This window comes from Epinephelus moara, chromosome 21 (assembly GCF_006386435.1).
Source record: "Epinephelus moara isolate mb chromosome 21, YSFRI_EMoa_1.0, whole genome shotgun sequence".
Taxonomy (NCBI): Eukaryota; Metazoa; Chordata; class Actinopteri; order Perciformes; family Serranidae; genus Epinephelus; species Epinephelus moara.
In genome coordinates, this window is record NC_065526.1 from 20,426,771 (window position 1) to 20,440,247 (window position 13,477).

The 13,477-nt window shown below is 43.7% G+C and overlaps 1 protein-coding gene across 1 annotated transcript; it reads right to left on the reverse strand.

Moving 5' to 3' along the window:
- Nucleotides 1-108: 108 nt before the first annotated feature.
- On the reverse strand, nt 109-10,695 carry LOC126409143 (cysteine/serine-rich nuclear protein 1-like). The gene is made up of 5 exons (XM_050075095.1): nt 10,537-10,695; nt 4,796-4,998; nt 3,414-3,685; nt 3,029-3,331; nt 109-2,623 (listed from the first exon to the last, which is right to left on the reverse strand). The coding sequence occupies exons 2-5, from the start codon at nt 4,995-4,997 to the stop codon at nt 1,670-1,672; spliced, it is 1,731 nt and encodes a 576-aa protein (XP_049931052.1). The 5' UTR covers nt 4,998; nt 10,537-10,695; the 3' UTR covers nt 109-1,669.
- Nucleotides 10,696-13,477: the final 2,782 nt, after the last annotated feature.

The window sequence follows — 13,477 nt, forward strand, 5'->3', positions numbered from 1 at the left end:
GCGTAAATCCCATGAACATCATTATCATCGTTATTGCTCCTATACCGTCACGCGTATTAGGGCTGAATAGAAAAATACCACTCAATAAATCAATCTGAAGTCAGTGAATAAATAAATAAAAATGTTTTATTTTATCAATCCGATACAGAAATATTTTGAACATATTGTTAGGCATAAACAGGATGATCCACAATCAGCCAGACAGTTATTAAAAAATAATTAACAACCCAAAAATTGTTGAAAATAGAGACAGGTTATTTTTTTATTACTGCATGTGTCAAAGTGTATTTTCCTGTTTATGACATGACCAGCTGCCCACGACACATGGATATTTTTTTTGATATCCGGAGTAGTATGTGCCCTATCAAAATCATCTGTGTGGCCATGATGTAAGAAATTAAATAAAATATCAGAGATCATTATATAGGTTCAAGAAATAATCATAATAATAATAATAATAATAATAATAATAATAATAATAAAAACAGACATATATTAATTACTCAAGTGTGGTTTCTCTGAAACAAAGGCAAAATAATTTTTAGGCAATAGAAAAAATATCCAGCAAGGAAAAAATATTTTATCGATCATTTTTTTGTACATCGAAATATTCTTACAAATACATAAAAGCAGTGCTTTATACAGTTAAATCTCTTACACAGTTTCTTTGTGTCACTAGTAACAGGGGCGAGTGGATCAATACCAAAATATCAGTACAGATATTAAGATTTTATAAGGATTGATTGTAGTGGCAATGGGATCGTTTTCGAAAAAAGTGTCCATGCAAACAATGTTTCGTTGTCGTGAACACATCTAGTGTATGTGCTCTTTAATTCTCCACTGCTGTTGTCATGCTGTGTGCACTCAAACACACATGTTGCACTCTGACTAGTTTAACCAGTAACACTTAATTTGAATAGTCCGCCTACAGATAGTTCATAGAGTATCTGTAACAGTTCAATAGCTTATTAGTTGACATTCAACAATTTAACTGTCTCACTTTGTTCTGTAGATGTTTAACAGATTATCTATGTGACGATTCATTACCATATTCTCAGAATAATTTAGTTGAACTGGAACTTTTGAATAGTTCAAGTTGAAACTCAAGTTGAGTCTTGAAGTCCTGAAGTGGACAGGACCTGGTGGAGGCCTTCAGTGACTGGAGCAATAAGGACTGCCTCCTCCTGAACACCACCAAGACTAAGGAGATGGTGGGGGACTTCAGAAGATCAAAGCCACCCTGCCAGCTGGTCTGCATAATGGTGGAGGCCACTGAGGTACCTGTAAATACCTGGGTGTGCTCCTGGACAGCAGGCTCGACTGGTCTGCGAATATGTATGCTCTGTACAAGAAGGGGCAGAGCCACCTCTTCTTCCCCAGGAGGCTCAGATCTTTTGATGTTTATCAGACTGTGGTGGCGAGCGCCCACCATGAGAGCTGCTGGATACCTGAATTTCCCAGAGAGGATGAATAAAGTATCTTTCAACACACACTGCTCTTCCCTACATGAATGTACATAAGCTGCTTTTGATAATTCAAAGCTTAAGTATCGATTATGGCAACTCTGGCCCTTGGTATCGGATCAAAACCAAATTGTATGGTATTGCCCACCCCTGACTAGACTGCCTTGACTCAGCTATGAAAGCTGGGTATCGCTGACTGTGTAACCCTACTCTGGGCTCGGCTCAGTCAGGCCGATCAGAGACTCCAGGAGGTAGGTGCTCGACTCGTACTGTGGCAAGTTAACTGAACTCAACAGCTGCAGTTGGCAAAAGCTGTCCGTTTGTCTGTGCGCTTTGAACGAGCTGTGCAGAGGTCCAGAGGTGTAGTCGCTGTCGAAGAACTCGAGGTCAGAGTCAGAGGACAGACTCAGGTCCATGTACCTGCCTGAGAAATAGTCCACAGTGGGGGAAGGAGTTTTGGGGAAGCCCTCAAGAGAGTCATCATCGAAGAAGTCTGTGGCTTGGTTTGCGTTCTCGTCGAGGTAATCTGTCCTGCTCATGTTGTCTGTGAACATGTTGGCTGTCAGTGGTCCTGTACTGTCCGCAGGTGTGCTGTGAGTGGCAGAGCAGCTGCTGTGCTGCTTCAGTGGTTCTCCTGTGTGCCTCAGCTGGCTGCACACAGAGTAGTTATTATCTTCAGAGTCACAGATGCTGAGGGCACGAGACAACCCTCCATCAACATCAGGGAGGTTCTGACTCCCATTAATAAGGCATCCTGCTGCGTCAGAGTCAGAGGAGGAGCAGGAGGAGTCGGTCATGTCGCTGCTGCAGCTGTTCTCCTCCACTACCATCCGCTCCGAGCTGAAATGAAAAGAAGGCGTGGCGGGCATGGTGAGAGGAAGATCGTCCTCCTCCATGGTAAACCCAAAGGGGCAGCTCTTATCCTGTGCACTCTGCACCGGATGAGCCTCATCCTGGTCCACGTAATCTTCAAGGTCCTCTGGAAGTCCCGTCTGGTCCTCTCGGCTCAGTGTTTCATCTTGCAGTCGTCTCTCCAGTTCCAGTTTCATGATGGTGTGGATGTAATGAGTCTGCACGCGTCTGGAGTTGAACTCGATGCGCCCCTGAGTGTTTCCACAACCGTCCTTCGTGCAGCCACATGGGAAGTTGAAGCGGTCCACCTGTTGTGTAAAAGACAGGAGAGAATCAGCACTGTGGGTACTCAAATACGATGAACAGGCCATCGCACTTTCACGCACATTGGGGGTACAGGCAGGATGTCATTGACGCAACTTAATGGGAAAAGCCTGATATCTCTTCAGGTATGAACTCTTATCCAGCATGTGAACTTCAGGTCAGACTGAGCTACGTAAAGTCAAATTACAACAACCTCCTATGTTATGGGGAAACGTGGAAAATGACCACCAAGCCAGGGCAATGCCATTTGACGAAAGCTGGCTATCTTCACAAAAAAGCATCATCAAGGTCTTAAGACTTTACAAAACAAATCTGAGGTAGTTCTGTCCAGTTTGCTCGGAAGAGTACATCAATGTATAAAACAAGTCATTTCCCTGTAAGTTTCGTACCTGGCACTTGATTCCTGCCAGACTGCACGCGCAGGTCTCTGGCTCACAGAAGCCTTGGCAGTCACATCCACAGGCCTCTCTGGAGAGACGCAGGGCGTGAAGCTGCCTCTTCTCCTCCCTGTCAATGCGTTTCACCCCCGCTGCCTGGAGGAGAGCCTGCCGCTGTTTGGAGGAGTACGGCTGAAGGAAACCTCCCTCCTCCAGCTCAGCATCACTGATATGGACGTCAGCGTCTTCATCTGGGATCTGATCCACCTTCAGCGTGTCTGCATCTCTTCGGTCAATGGCCCCACTGGTGATTAACTGTGACCCACACAACAGATAGAGTAAGAAGACCGCCATGTAGCAAGCAATGCAAACTAATGTAGAGGTGAAGCTCACTCACTTTGTGTTTCAGTGCCTCGAGCCTCTCTTTTCTCCGTCTTTCTCTGAGCCTCTCCGTGCGCCTGTGCCGTCGCTCCAGGGCATGCTCCGCCACTGTGTATCTCTGAAGGGTGCTGTGCCTCTGCATCATGCCCAGGGTGGCACCTCCACGACTGGGCACGCTGGTGAAGCCCTGGCACCGTGGGAAACTGAACACTGTCACTTGGTCAAAGCGCACGTTGCTCTGTGCGCCTGCAAGCCTGGGCCTCTTCAGGATGGAGCGAACTGGTGGTGCTACAAAGAGACATCAGAGTTTAGTTTTAAAGTGGGTGTCTGGAGCTTTAACCCTTACTATGAAGACATGAGCATATCTGTCAGAGCACTGTCAATGTATGTCCACTAAAACTTTTTTTTTGCCACTGACAGGCTCAGGCTCAGGAGTTTGGTGTCAAAGCTCTTTTCATTCAACCCTGTTTGGAAAGTTAAAATCAGAGTTTCTTCCTGTGGGGTTTGGTGTATCTTAAGAAAACCCTGCTCCTAAGGGAAAAAAAAGATCATTTGACTGTAATCCTAATGTAACTTCATACTTGATAAATACATTCCCTGAGCTTTGGCACAGACTTTTTCTTCTGCAGGTCTCTGAGTGGCCACAAGGTGACACACTACAGGTGGCTTGGCTCAGTAGTTCAACATACATGTGGAGAGGAAATACCAAGAAAACGGTCTAATGCAGCAGAGGACAGATCAACAGTAAAGACAAGTAAACCAGGGCCTAACTGCTGGACTGTGGAGGTTTAGACTCTATCTGACAGTTTAGTCTTACATATCCATCAGGTCACTGTTTAGTTCAACAGTTTGGCTTCAACAACTTGTCTAACCTTCACACATAGCTGAGACTGAACTCCAAAAGTCAGTAAACAACTGAGACCAGCTGACTAAGCTCATCTCAGCTGCTGTCTGTCTGAAAAGCTCCACACTGGGGCACTGTTTGCACCAACACTCAATTTGTGACCAAACAGAATAACAAGGCTGCAGCTGTTACACATAAGGTTTTAGACCACACACCGATAACTGCAGAATATCCTGTCAATGAGAGCTCCCTGTGCAGCTCTGCCATATCTTAATAAGGCCATTTAATACGGCTTGTTTAAAGGGACCTTGCTATTCAAATTGATTCCACAACACCCTATTGCTCAGGCAAATGATCTTCCACCCAACCAGACGGACCGTCCAGAGGCCAGTCATTCACTCTGCATTATCTAGAACAGCGTTTTCATATCAGTGCTGCTGCAGCCTGATAAGAGACACTCCTATAAAACACCGATGGGGAAAGAACCAGATAAGGTGGAGGTTTGCATTATTTGAAGGGGGGGGGGCACAGTGACCGTTAGTTTGGAGACTTACTGGGTAAACTGGCAGGCGAGGAAGGACTGTGAGGTGTGAAATCCTGGTTGTCAGAGGGGCCGCTCTCCCCGTCTGACTCCCACTCGGAGGAGGAGGAGAGGGAGGACGGAGGAGAGGAGGAGTAGCAGGGATTGTCATCCACCTCTGCGAACTTTCTCTTCAGGATGTCTCTCATGGTTTGGCTGTGGTGGTTCATATACATTCTGCATGAACACAAAGAAAAACTGGTTTAAATATTCATCACGCTGTGTGGTGCTAAATGCACAGATCGATTCTCCAAGAGACAGAAAACAAGTCATGCACTGTGTGGCTTTATGCAAAGAGCTCGCTTGTTTCAGCACTCCAAACCCAACGAGACGTTATGTAAATCAATGAATTAATAATCGAGTAACAATTCACTAACATGGCAATAATGACCTGTTTCCTCTTCTGTGTGAGAGACCAAATGTACACAGTCAAATGATCTTGTGAGAACCTGAGGAATGAGAGGTCTTTCCTGTTGAGAGCTGCTGGTTGAGCCGGTTTCAGGGCACCAGTTTGTTTAGGCTAATTACATCTCGATGGTGATTATCTTACAAACCGATGTTTCACAAGTGCACACAGACGAGCTGAAATCCTACGTTTGCTCGCAAGCAGCTGAGAACTTGAGAGAGTTTTTCCCTCTCTTTCCCCTGCAGGGTAATTAACATTCCAGTGATTCCTAAAGTTTTTTTTGTGAAGAATACGTGGAAACGGACCATCCAATGGCTGCACGCCGAGGACTGGGGGGTGTAATGGTTCAAGTGGCTGCTATTTTTGGATGTGAACATGGAAAATAAGTCCAAACACGAGTAATTTCAGGGTTACAAACCTTAGCAGGGCTGTACAAAGCTGCTGAGTAGAAGAGAAAATCTGAGCAGAAAAGCTGGTCCTACATGGTCTGTTACACAAGTTCCACTTCCAGTGTGTGTGTAGAAGCTGTCAAGTAAGTTTTGGACACAATGGGAGCCTATGAGTGTTTGGTTAAAGGCTTCAACAAATGATCATTTTTAAACAGAGTCACATTTTCTCGATTAATCGGCTTGGTGCATCAAACAATGGCAGTTCTTGACCATTTCAAATGGGGGGAGCCAGGCTGGGGCCACATGTGATTTAAGGGTTACCAAATATATTAAAGGGATAGTTTGGATTTTTAGAAGTAGGGTTGTATGGGGGACTTGTCCATAGACAGTGTATTACACACAGTAGATGTCAGTCAGCACGCCCCCAGTTTGGAGAAGCAAGCCGGAGTGCAGACATGGAAGCTAAGCAATGTACTGCTGTGGACGGGGGCCAGCAGCAAAACATATTTTAGCCACCTAAAAAAATCATTAACAGTCTAAGTGTACGCTATATTGAGAGTATTTTCACTGCTTTACCTTTAAGTCAGACAGCGGTTAATGGCTTCAGTTCCCCATCTATGCGCTCGTCAAAACCACCAGACTCCATTGAGAAAAACAGTAACTTTAGCTCACTGATCTTGGGAGCTGCTGGTCCACTGCTGCTTCGATCAGTTTGTGAGTTTGGGTTATTGTGTGACTTCGGCAAATCTGAACTGACCCGTTTAAATGCCAAAGTCACACAATAACTCAAACAAAACAATTCTTCAAGGCAGCAGTAGATCAGCAGCTCCTGTGTTCAGCAGTGTTAAATCACTGTTTTTGTCAATGGAGTCTGGCTTTGAAGAGAGCGACACAACAGCTTCAGTTCCCCATTGGAAAATGCAGTCTCATGACATGGTAAAACACTAAAAATTCTGAAATATAGCGTACACGCACACTGATATTGATTTTTTTTGGTGGCTAAAATACATTCTGCTGCTGCCCCTGTCCACAGAAGTACATTGCTTAGCTTCGGGCGGCAGTAGCTCAGTCCATAGGGACTTGGGTTGGGAACCAGAGGGTCGCCTGTTCAAGTCCCCGTCCGGACCAAAATATGGAGCGTGGACTGGTAGCTGGAGAGGTGCCAGTTCACCTCCTGGGCACTGCCGAGGTGCCCCTGAGCAAGGCACCGAACCCCCCAACCGCTCTGAGCGCCTGTCATGGGCAGCCCACTCTGACATCTCTCCACTTAGTGCATGTATAGGTCCTGTTTGTGCATGTGTGTGTTCGGACCTGTGTGTAATTGACAAACAGAGTGAAAAAATTGAATTTCCCCTCGGGGATTAATAAAGTATATAAAAAAAATTTAAAAAAATTAAAAAATTCTGTGTCAGTACTCCTGCCTGCTTCTCCAAAATGGGGGCGTGTCAACTGAGATCAAATGTAGGTGATACAATGATTTGAATAAGTACCTCATATAACCCCATTTCAGTAGATTGGAAATATACCTTTAAGCACAGCTGTTACATACCACCACCACTCCCACAGGTTTGCGTCCCCAAATGATAATGATACACATATGACAACATACACAAGAATACAGGAGTGGGAATCACCAAAGCCCCCATGATATTATCACAATACTTAAGTCACGATATAATATTATTGCAATTTTACACATGTTGTGATATGCTGAGTACTGCACTAACATATATTAGGATATATTGCAATTTATTACCTACGGAAAAATGTATGAATAGCAGGCTTCCAAAAGTTTAATTTGTAGAATTAGTTATTTACATAATAAAAAATTGATACTTGGCGTCCGGGTATTAATGCAACATTGCCACACTCACAATCACAGCCAATGAATAATTAAAATTACCTTCTTTTGGGGATAAATGTAGGGCGAAAAATGTCTGAAAATATTCACCACAATTAACGGAGACAGAGGAGGGGTCCAGGTTTAATATTACAGGGGCACTGGCTCCTCCTTGCCCCCCCAGAACCATAAAGTGCCACAAAATACTTAAAGTGCACATCAAAATTTCCCTAAAGCCATATTTAAATGTCTCGTTCTGTCTGAGCAACAATCCAAAACTCCAAAGTATTCTGTTTAATATAATGGAAGTCTAAGAAAATCAGCGAATATTCACATTCTGAGAAATAAACATTCACTTATCAAACTCTTTTTAGGCAGTCAGAGCGGTTTGACCTCAAGATGCTTTAAACTGACAGTAATACAAGCAGCTGACCAGGATTTAGACTGATCCCTCAAGTCCCAGAGGGAAGGGAAGGGAAGGGAAGGGAAGCGTACAGCACGAGCCACTATAAACAGTACAGCGTGTGTGTTTGAGAGAGAGTACATTAGGTGAAACAGTGACATTGCCGCTGGTCAGAAAAAACAACTGTGGCTACCTTCCTCTGCACTGACAGGCTGCACTCTGCAATTGCTTCACTCATTCTGAGACCACGAGAACAGGGACTTCTGATTGTTTGTAGTAAGCAAATAGTTAAACTAGTGAGGCTGTGTGTGTGTGTGTGTGTGTGTGTGTGTGTGTGTGTGTGTGTGTGTGCGCACTTGGAGTGAGCAACTTCCTGGATCCATCAGCGAATGAGAGGTGAAACCAGAGACCACTTCTTGTGCCATTACAACGCTGTGCTGCAGAGGCAGTTAGGTTAAAAGGGATTTAGCTCTGCATGGCTGTTTAATACTCCTGAAAAATTAAATAACAGTGTTTCAAATTAATGCTGCGTCGCAGTATCATTACAGCTGCTTCTCGTCCTGATTATATCACATTTACTCCTTCATGTCTGACAGAGTGGAGAGACTTTACTGTACATGTGGATGTGGGTATCCGCTGAGAACAATCAATAATTTAAAGGTTCAAAGCAGCAGAAGCACAGAGTGCACATGGGCGTTAGGGTGAAACAGGAGGGGGGACTGTATTAAAGGCACAGTTCACTCCGAAATAGAAAATGCACATTTTCCCTTTTACCTTTAGAGCTCAATCAATCTAGATTGTTTCGGTGTGAGATATCAGCTGTAGAGATGTCTGCCTTCTCTAAAATATAATAAAACTGGATGGCACTTGACTTGTGGTGCTCAAAGTGCCAACAAATTATTTCAACATCAATGTCTCTTTCCAGAAATCATGACCTGGTTTCTCAAGATAATCCACAGACCTTGATGTGAGCATTTTCATGTAGGAACTATTTTCTTTCTACCAAACTACACCTGCCAAATGTATCACTGCGCAGAGGGAGGAGTGCGTCTATTGCTAGCTAAGCTAGCACCACTGAGATAACTAACTTTACAGCTCAGCCGAAAAAGAAACCAAAAGCCTTTACATCTCGCACAGTCTTGAGCAGGAGCCTCTCATCCATGAGTAGATGCACTATTTTCTGCTTTCGAAAGAAGCAAACAGCGGGCTCACAGGTGAAAGTCCCTGGTTTGTGGGACCCGTCCACCTCCATTCTCCCACTTTCCAATAGGAACTTTCCAGCTCCCTATAATACACTGTTATCAGCAGTGTTTCAAACAGACATGGCGTTATAAACTGCGTCCGGCAGCGTATCATACCACTACAAAAGGTGCCCTTTTACGTTGGTGTCTAACACCAAAATCATAAGCTCTTATTACACTGCCTCTTCAAGGCGGCAATTTTACGGCGTTAGTCACCTCGCCATGCTGTGTAAAAGGTACAATCCTGGAATGGGGGAACGGAGTTAGAGTTGTCTCGCCTTTAGGCCCGCAGTGGAGATAAAAACAGCGCCGAAACGATATAAGACACAGGTGCGATATTTTGATGATGTGTTATGCATGCAATCCACCACCGGGAGATTCAAAAAGTAGCTGTTAGCAGTTAGCAGCTAACTCAAAGACGAAGAACAGCGGTGGAAAATGTCTGCAAATTGGGAAAACAGTGAGGTCCAGGAGCTCCTTACCCTCCGAGCAGAGGACAAGTTCAGCCGCCTTATAACAGATGACGCATTTATGTTACATGTCAAACCCGTGATGCCTCTTTTGCCTCTGTGATGCCGACATGCCGCCGCTGTTGCAATGCAAAGGCGGCGTAAATACGGGACTTTGTAGCGGCTCTATAGTGCGATCTCTGTGTGAAAAAGGCTACTGAAAAAGTGGCGGTATTTGATCACTTGGGAACCTCACACCTAGTGTCATCTAGTTCCATTATATTGGAGAGAAGGCAGATATCTGTACAGCCCATATCGACAACACTCGGCAACTCACACCAAAAAGATCTAGATCGATAAACAGTGCTAAAGGGAACAGAAAAAATATGCAGTTTTGATGTTGGGGTGAACTGTCCCTTTAATGTACTTAAGTAGTTTCACAGTGACACTATAGGACAAAAAAACTACCATGACGCACAACAAGTCCACAACACTTTCACTATTGTGTTCAGACACTCTTTAAATCCCTACAGGAATGTTGCTCGGATGTCACACCGAGTTTTCATTGGAGCAGTTGCAGGAGTCGTTTCCTGTTTGGCATTATAACAGTCATTAGGCAGCTGACCTCTTCACCCCTCACGGAGACACACGGCGATCATGTCAGCTATGATGACAACACTGTCTCCCACCCTGTCCTGTCCTGTCCGTACAGCACGAACACCAGCAGTCCCATTTAAACCTGAGCAAACTTCCTCTGCTGCCTCACAGCAGCTCAGACACACAGAGAGGAGTCCAAACCGCTGTGAGAGGAAGTTTTTAAGGTTTTCACGAAACACAGTAAAATTAACAGCAACAGTCCAAAAATGTCCCTAATGAGCTACGTTATTCTACATAAACACGACAAGAAGTATTAAACACAAAATACAAAATGCTCCCCAGGAGTAACTGACACAAACCCTATGAGAGTAACACAGTGATTTTACTCACCAAGAAGTGAAATGCAGCATAATAATTTTAGAAAAAATGTCTGGATTTGACTCGAAGTTATGGGTCTTGTCCTCGGTCCAGCCAGCTGAGCATTGTGTGTCCCTATGTGTTTATGTGAAGCCTCACTGTGCTGTAGTACCAGTGTGAACATGAGAGGACTGGCTGGGAGCAACCAAAGACACAACGGTTAGCAGCAAGATAGGTCACCCCCAAGGAGTCGCCGTGGAGCGTGCGCATGCGTACAACTGTCAGGACGGCTAGTAACTCCATTTTTTTGTGTCGGAAAAGTCAAATAGAAACAGTATTATGTGTATTATGAACGAATATATTATGTCCACGATGAAAGTCCACCTCATGAAACAAAACGGACGCTTTTACTAGTTGAACACAACACAACGACACTCAAAACTAGCTAGCTAGCTAAAACCCATACCGTTACAACGTCGTTCGGTCTCAAATCAGTTAAAAACATTAATTAAACCAAAATAATCAAAAGTAATAAACACCAACGTTCAACTTCATGTCTCAGTTTTTAAAATATCTGGCTACTTCTTTGCTAACAGCGCTTCAGTCAAACGAAACCGGAAGTGGTTGTGGGAGGGAACTATCCTGCATCACACAGTTGATCTCTGCGGCTCCCCTGGCTGTGTTGACGCAGACGGTGACACACGCAGAGGCAGGAGACGCTCTGAGCTGTCACTGCTGCCCACAGACTCCCTGTCTGCTGTGCTCACACTGTGCTGTTACAACCACTGATGTGGTGGTCAATAAATAACCCATAAACCTACAGCTGGTGATTATCAGAAGGCAATCAGGCAATACTGTACACGTGTTAGGACACTGGGTTACCTTGGATCATTTCCTTATTTTATCCAATAAAGTAAAAGTGATATGGTGATGGTGGACAAAATAATGGGAATACTCTACAGCACAATAGGTGAAGCTCATATTATCCAGCTTTTGTTGAGATTGAGTTTTTTTTCTCACAGAATCAGTGACCTCTTTTAAATCACTTCTTAAAGGGATAGTCTGGATTTTTTTGAAGTGGGGTTGTATGCCCCCTTTCCCCTTTCAGCTTGTTAGTATCAGACCTTTTTCCTGTTGACCTATTAGGTCACAGCCGAAACAAGTTAGCAACAGTTAGCTGGTGGACAACAGATGCAGATTTTGCCACGCTGGTACCGGCTTCTTCTTCTGTTACCCCTTTTAATGCTATTTGATTTCCAGGTCAAGGCCCGGGGCGTAAATTGTGGAGCATGCTCAGAGCACCTCTGCCAGTTTGGGTCTGATTGACTGTATACATGGAAGAGGAATTCGACTCCCAATCGCATTATCTAGGTGTGTTAGTCCAACTTTGAGAAATTTGATTTCATACGATTTCAGCCAGACTAACATGTTTATGTATTTTAAAAGTCTAGTTTTACTCGGACTAACTCGATAAATCGATTTCCCTAATATCATGTCAACGTACTGAGGGTATTTTGTACAGCAGATGTCAGTTGGTATGCCCCGAGTTTGGAGAATAAGGCTGGAGTCTGTTATGGAGGAGAAGCAATGTACTGCTGTGGACGAGGTCAGCAACTAAACTTACTTTGGCCACCTTAAAAAATCAATATCAGTTTAAGTGTACATTCTACTAAGATTATTTTCACTGCTTTACCTTTAAGTCAGACATGGAAGCCATTAACAGCTTCAGTTCCCCATTTATGCTCTCGTCAAAGCCACCAGACTCCATTGAGAAAAACAATAATTTTAGCTCACTGAACACAGGAGCTGCTGGTCTACCACTGCTTCAATCAGTTAGTTATTTTGTGTTACTGTGTGACTCTGGTGAATCCAAACTAATCCTTTTAAATGCCAGAGTCACACAAAAAAAACCAAACTAACTGACTGATCAAAGCAGTGGTAGACCAGCAGCTCCTGTGTTCAGCAATCTTAAATTACTTATTTTCTCAATGGAGTCTGGCCTTGAAGAGAACGATACAATGGCTTTATTTTCCCGTTGGAAATCACTGTCTGACATTAAGGTAAAGCAGTAAAAATATTCTAAATATAGCGTAGACTTAAACTGATATTATATGGGACTTTTTTTAGGTGGCTAAAATACATTTTGTTGCTGAACCCATCCACATTTAAAGGCAATTTTAAAAACAACATTTTTCTTTGGTTAATAAATTTCAACATTACTGTAAGTATGCAGTGGTTAAATTTCATGAATGATGCACTGATTTTCTGTTAAGATTTAAATCATTACGCCTGCCATTGCCTCAGTAGACTGTCTGGTCTTTTGTGTCTGTGTAAACTGCCTTCAGACCTCTAATTAAAACGGTGATCAGACCTCTATTAAAGGTGACACACGCTGCCAGGTATTCATTTACATTACTGTAACATGACTCACTGGTGTTCCTCTGAGAGGGTGATTGAAGTCAGACACTCCTAAACTCCAGGAAACTCCCTGTGGTGCGGAGAGGCTGTAGATGGGCAGGGTTATGGATTTGGGTGTAAAGCCTCTTCTACTGGAGGAAAAAAATCCTCTTCCCTGCTTTCCTGTTATGTTCCAGATGTTGGCATTTGTTGGAAAATTCAAGTTTGTCATTCCGCAAACAGGCACATTTTGAACCTTTCACACTGTTAAAGGTCCAGTGTGTAGGATTTAGAGGGATATAATGGCAGATATGGAATAAAATAAGTATGTTTTTTAAGTGTATAATCACCTGAAAATAAGAATTGTTGTGTTTTTGGGGACCGCTACAAAGTCCCTTATTTATGCCTCCTTTGCATTTTTACACAGAACCAAATGACAGCAGCTTCATTCCACTCCAGTATGTGATTTCAGACAGCATCCCGGCATCCTGCAATCAAAAGAGGCGTGACATGTAACAAAATAGCGTCTGCTTCTAGTGTGACATATAACATACGTGTCGGTAGCACTACCTTAACA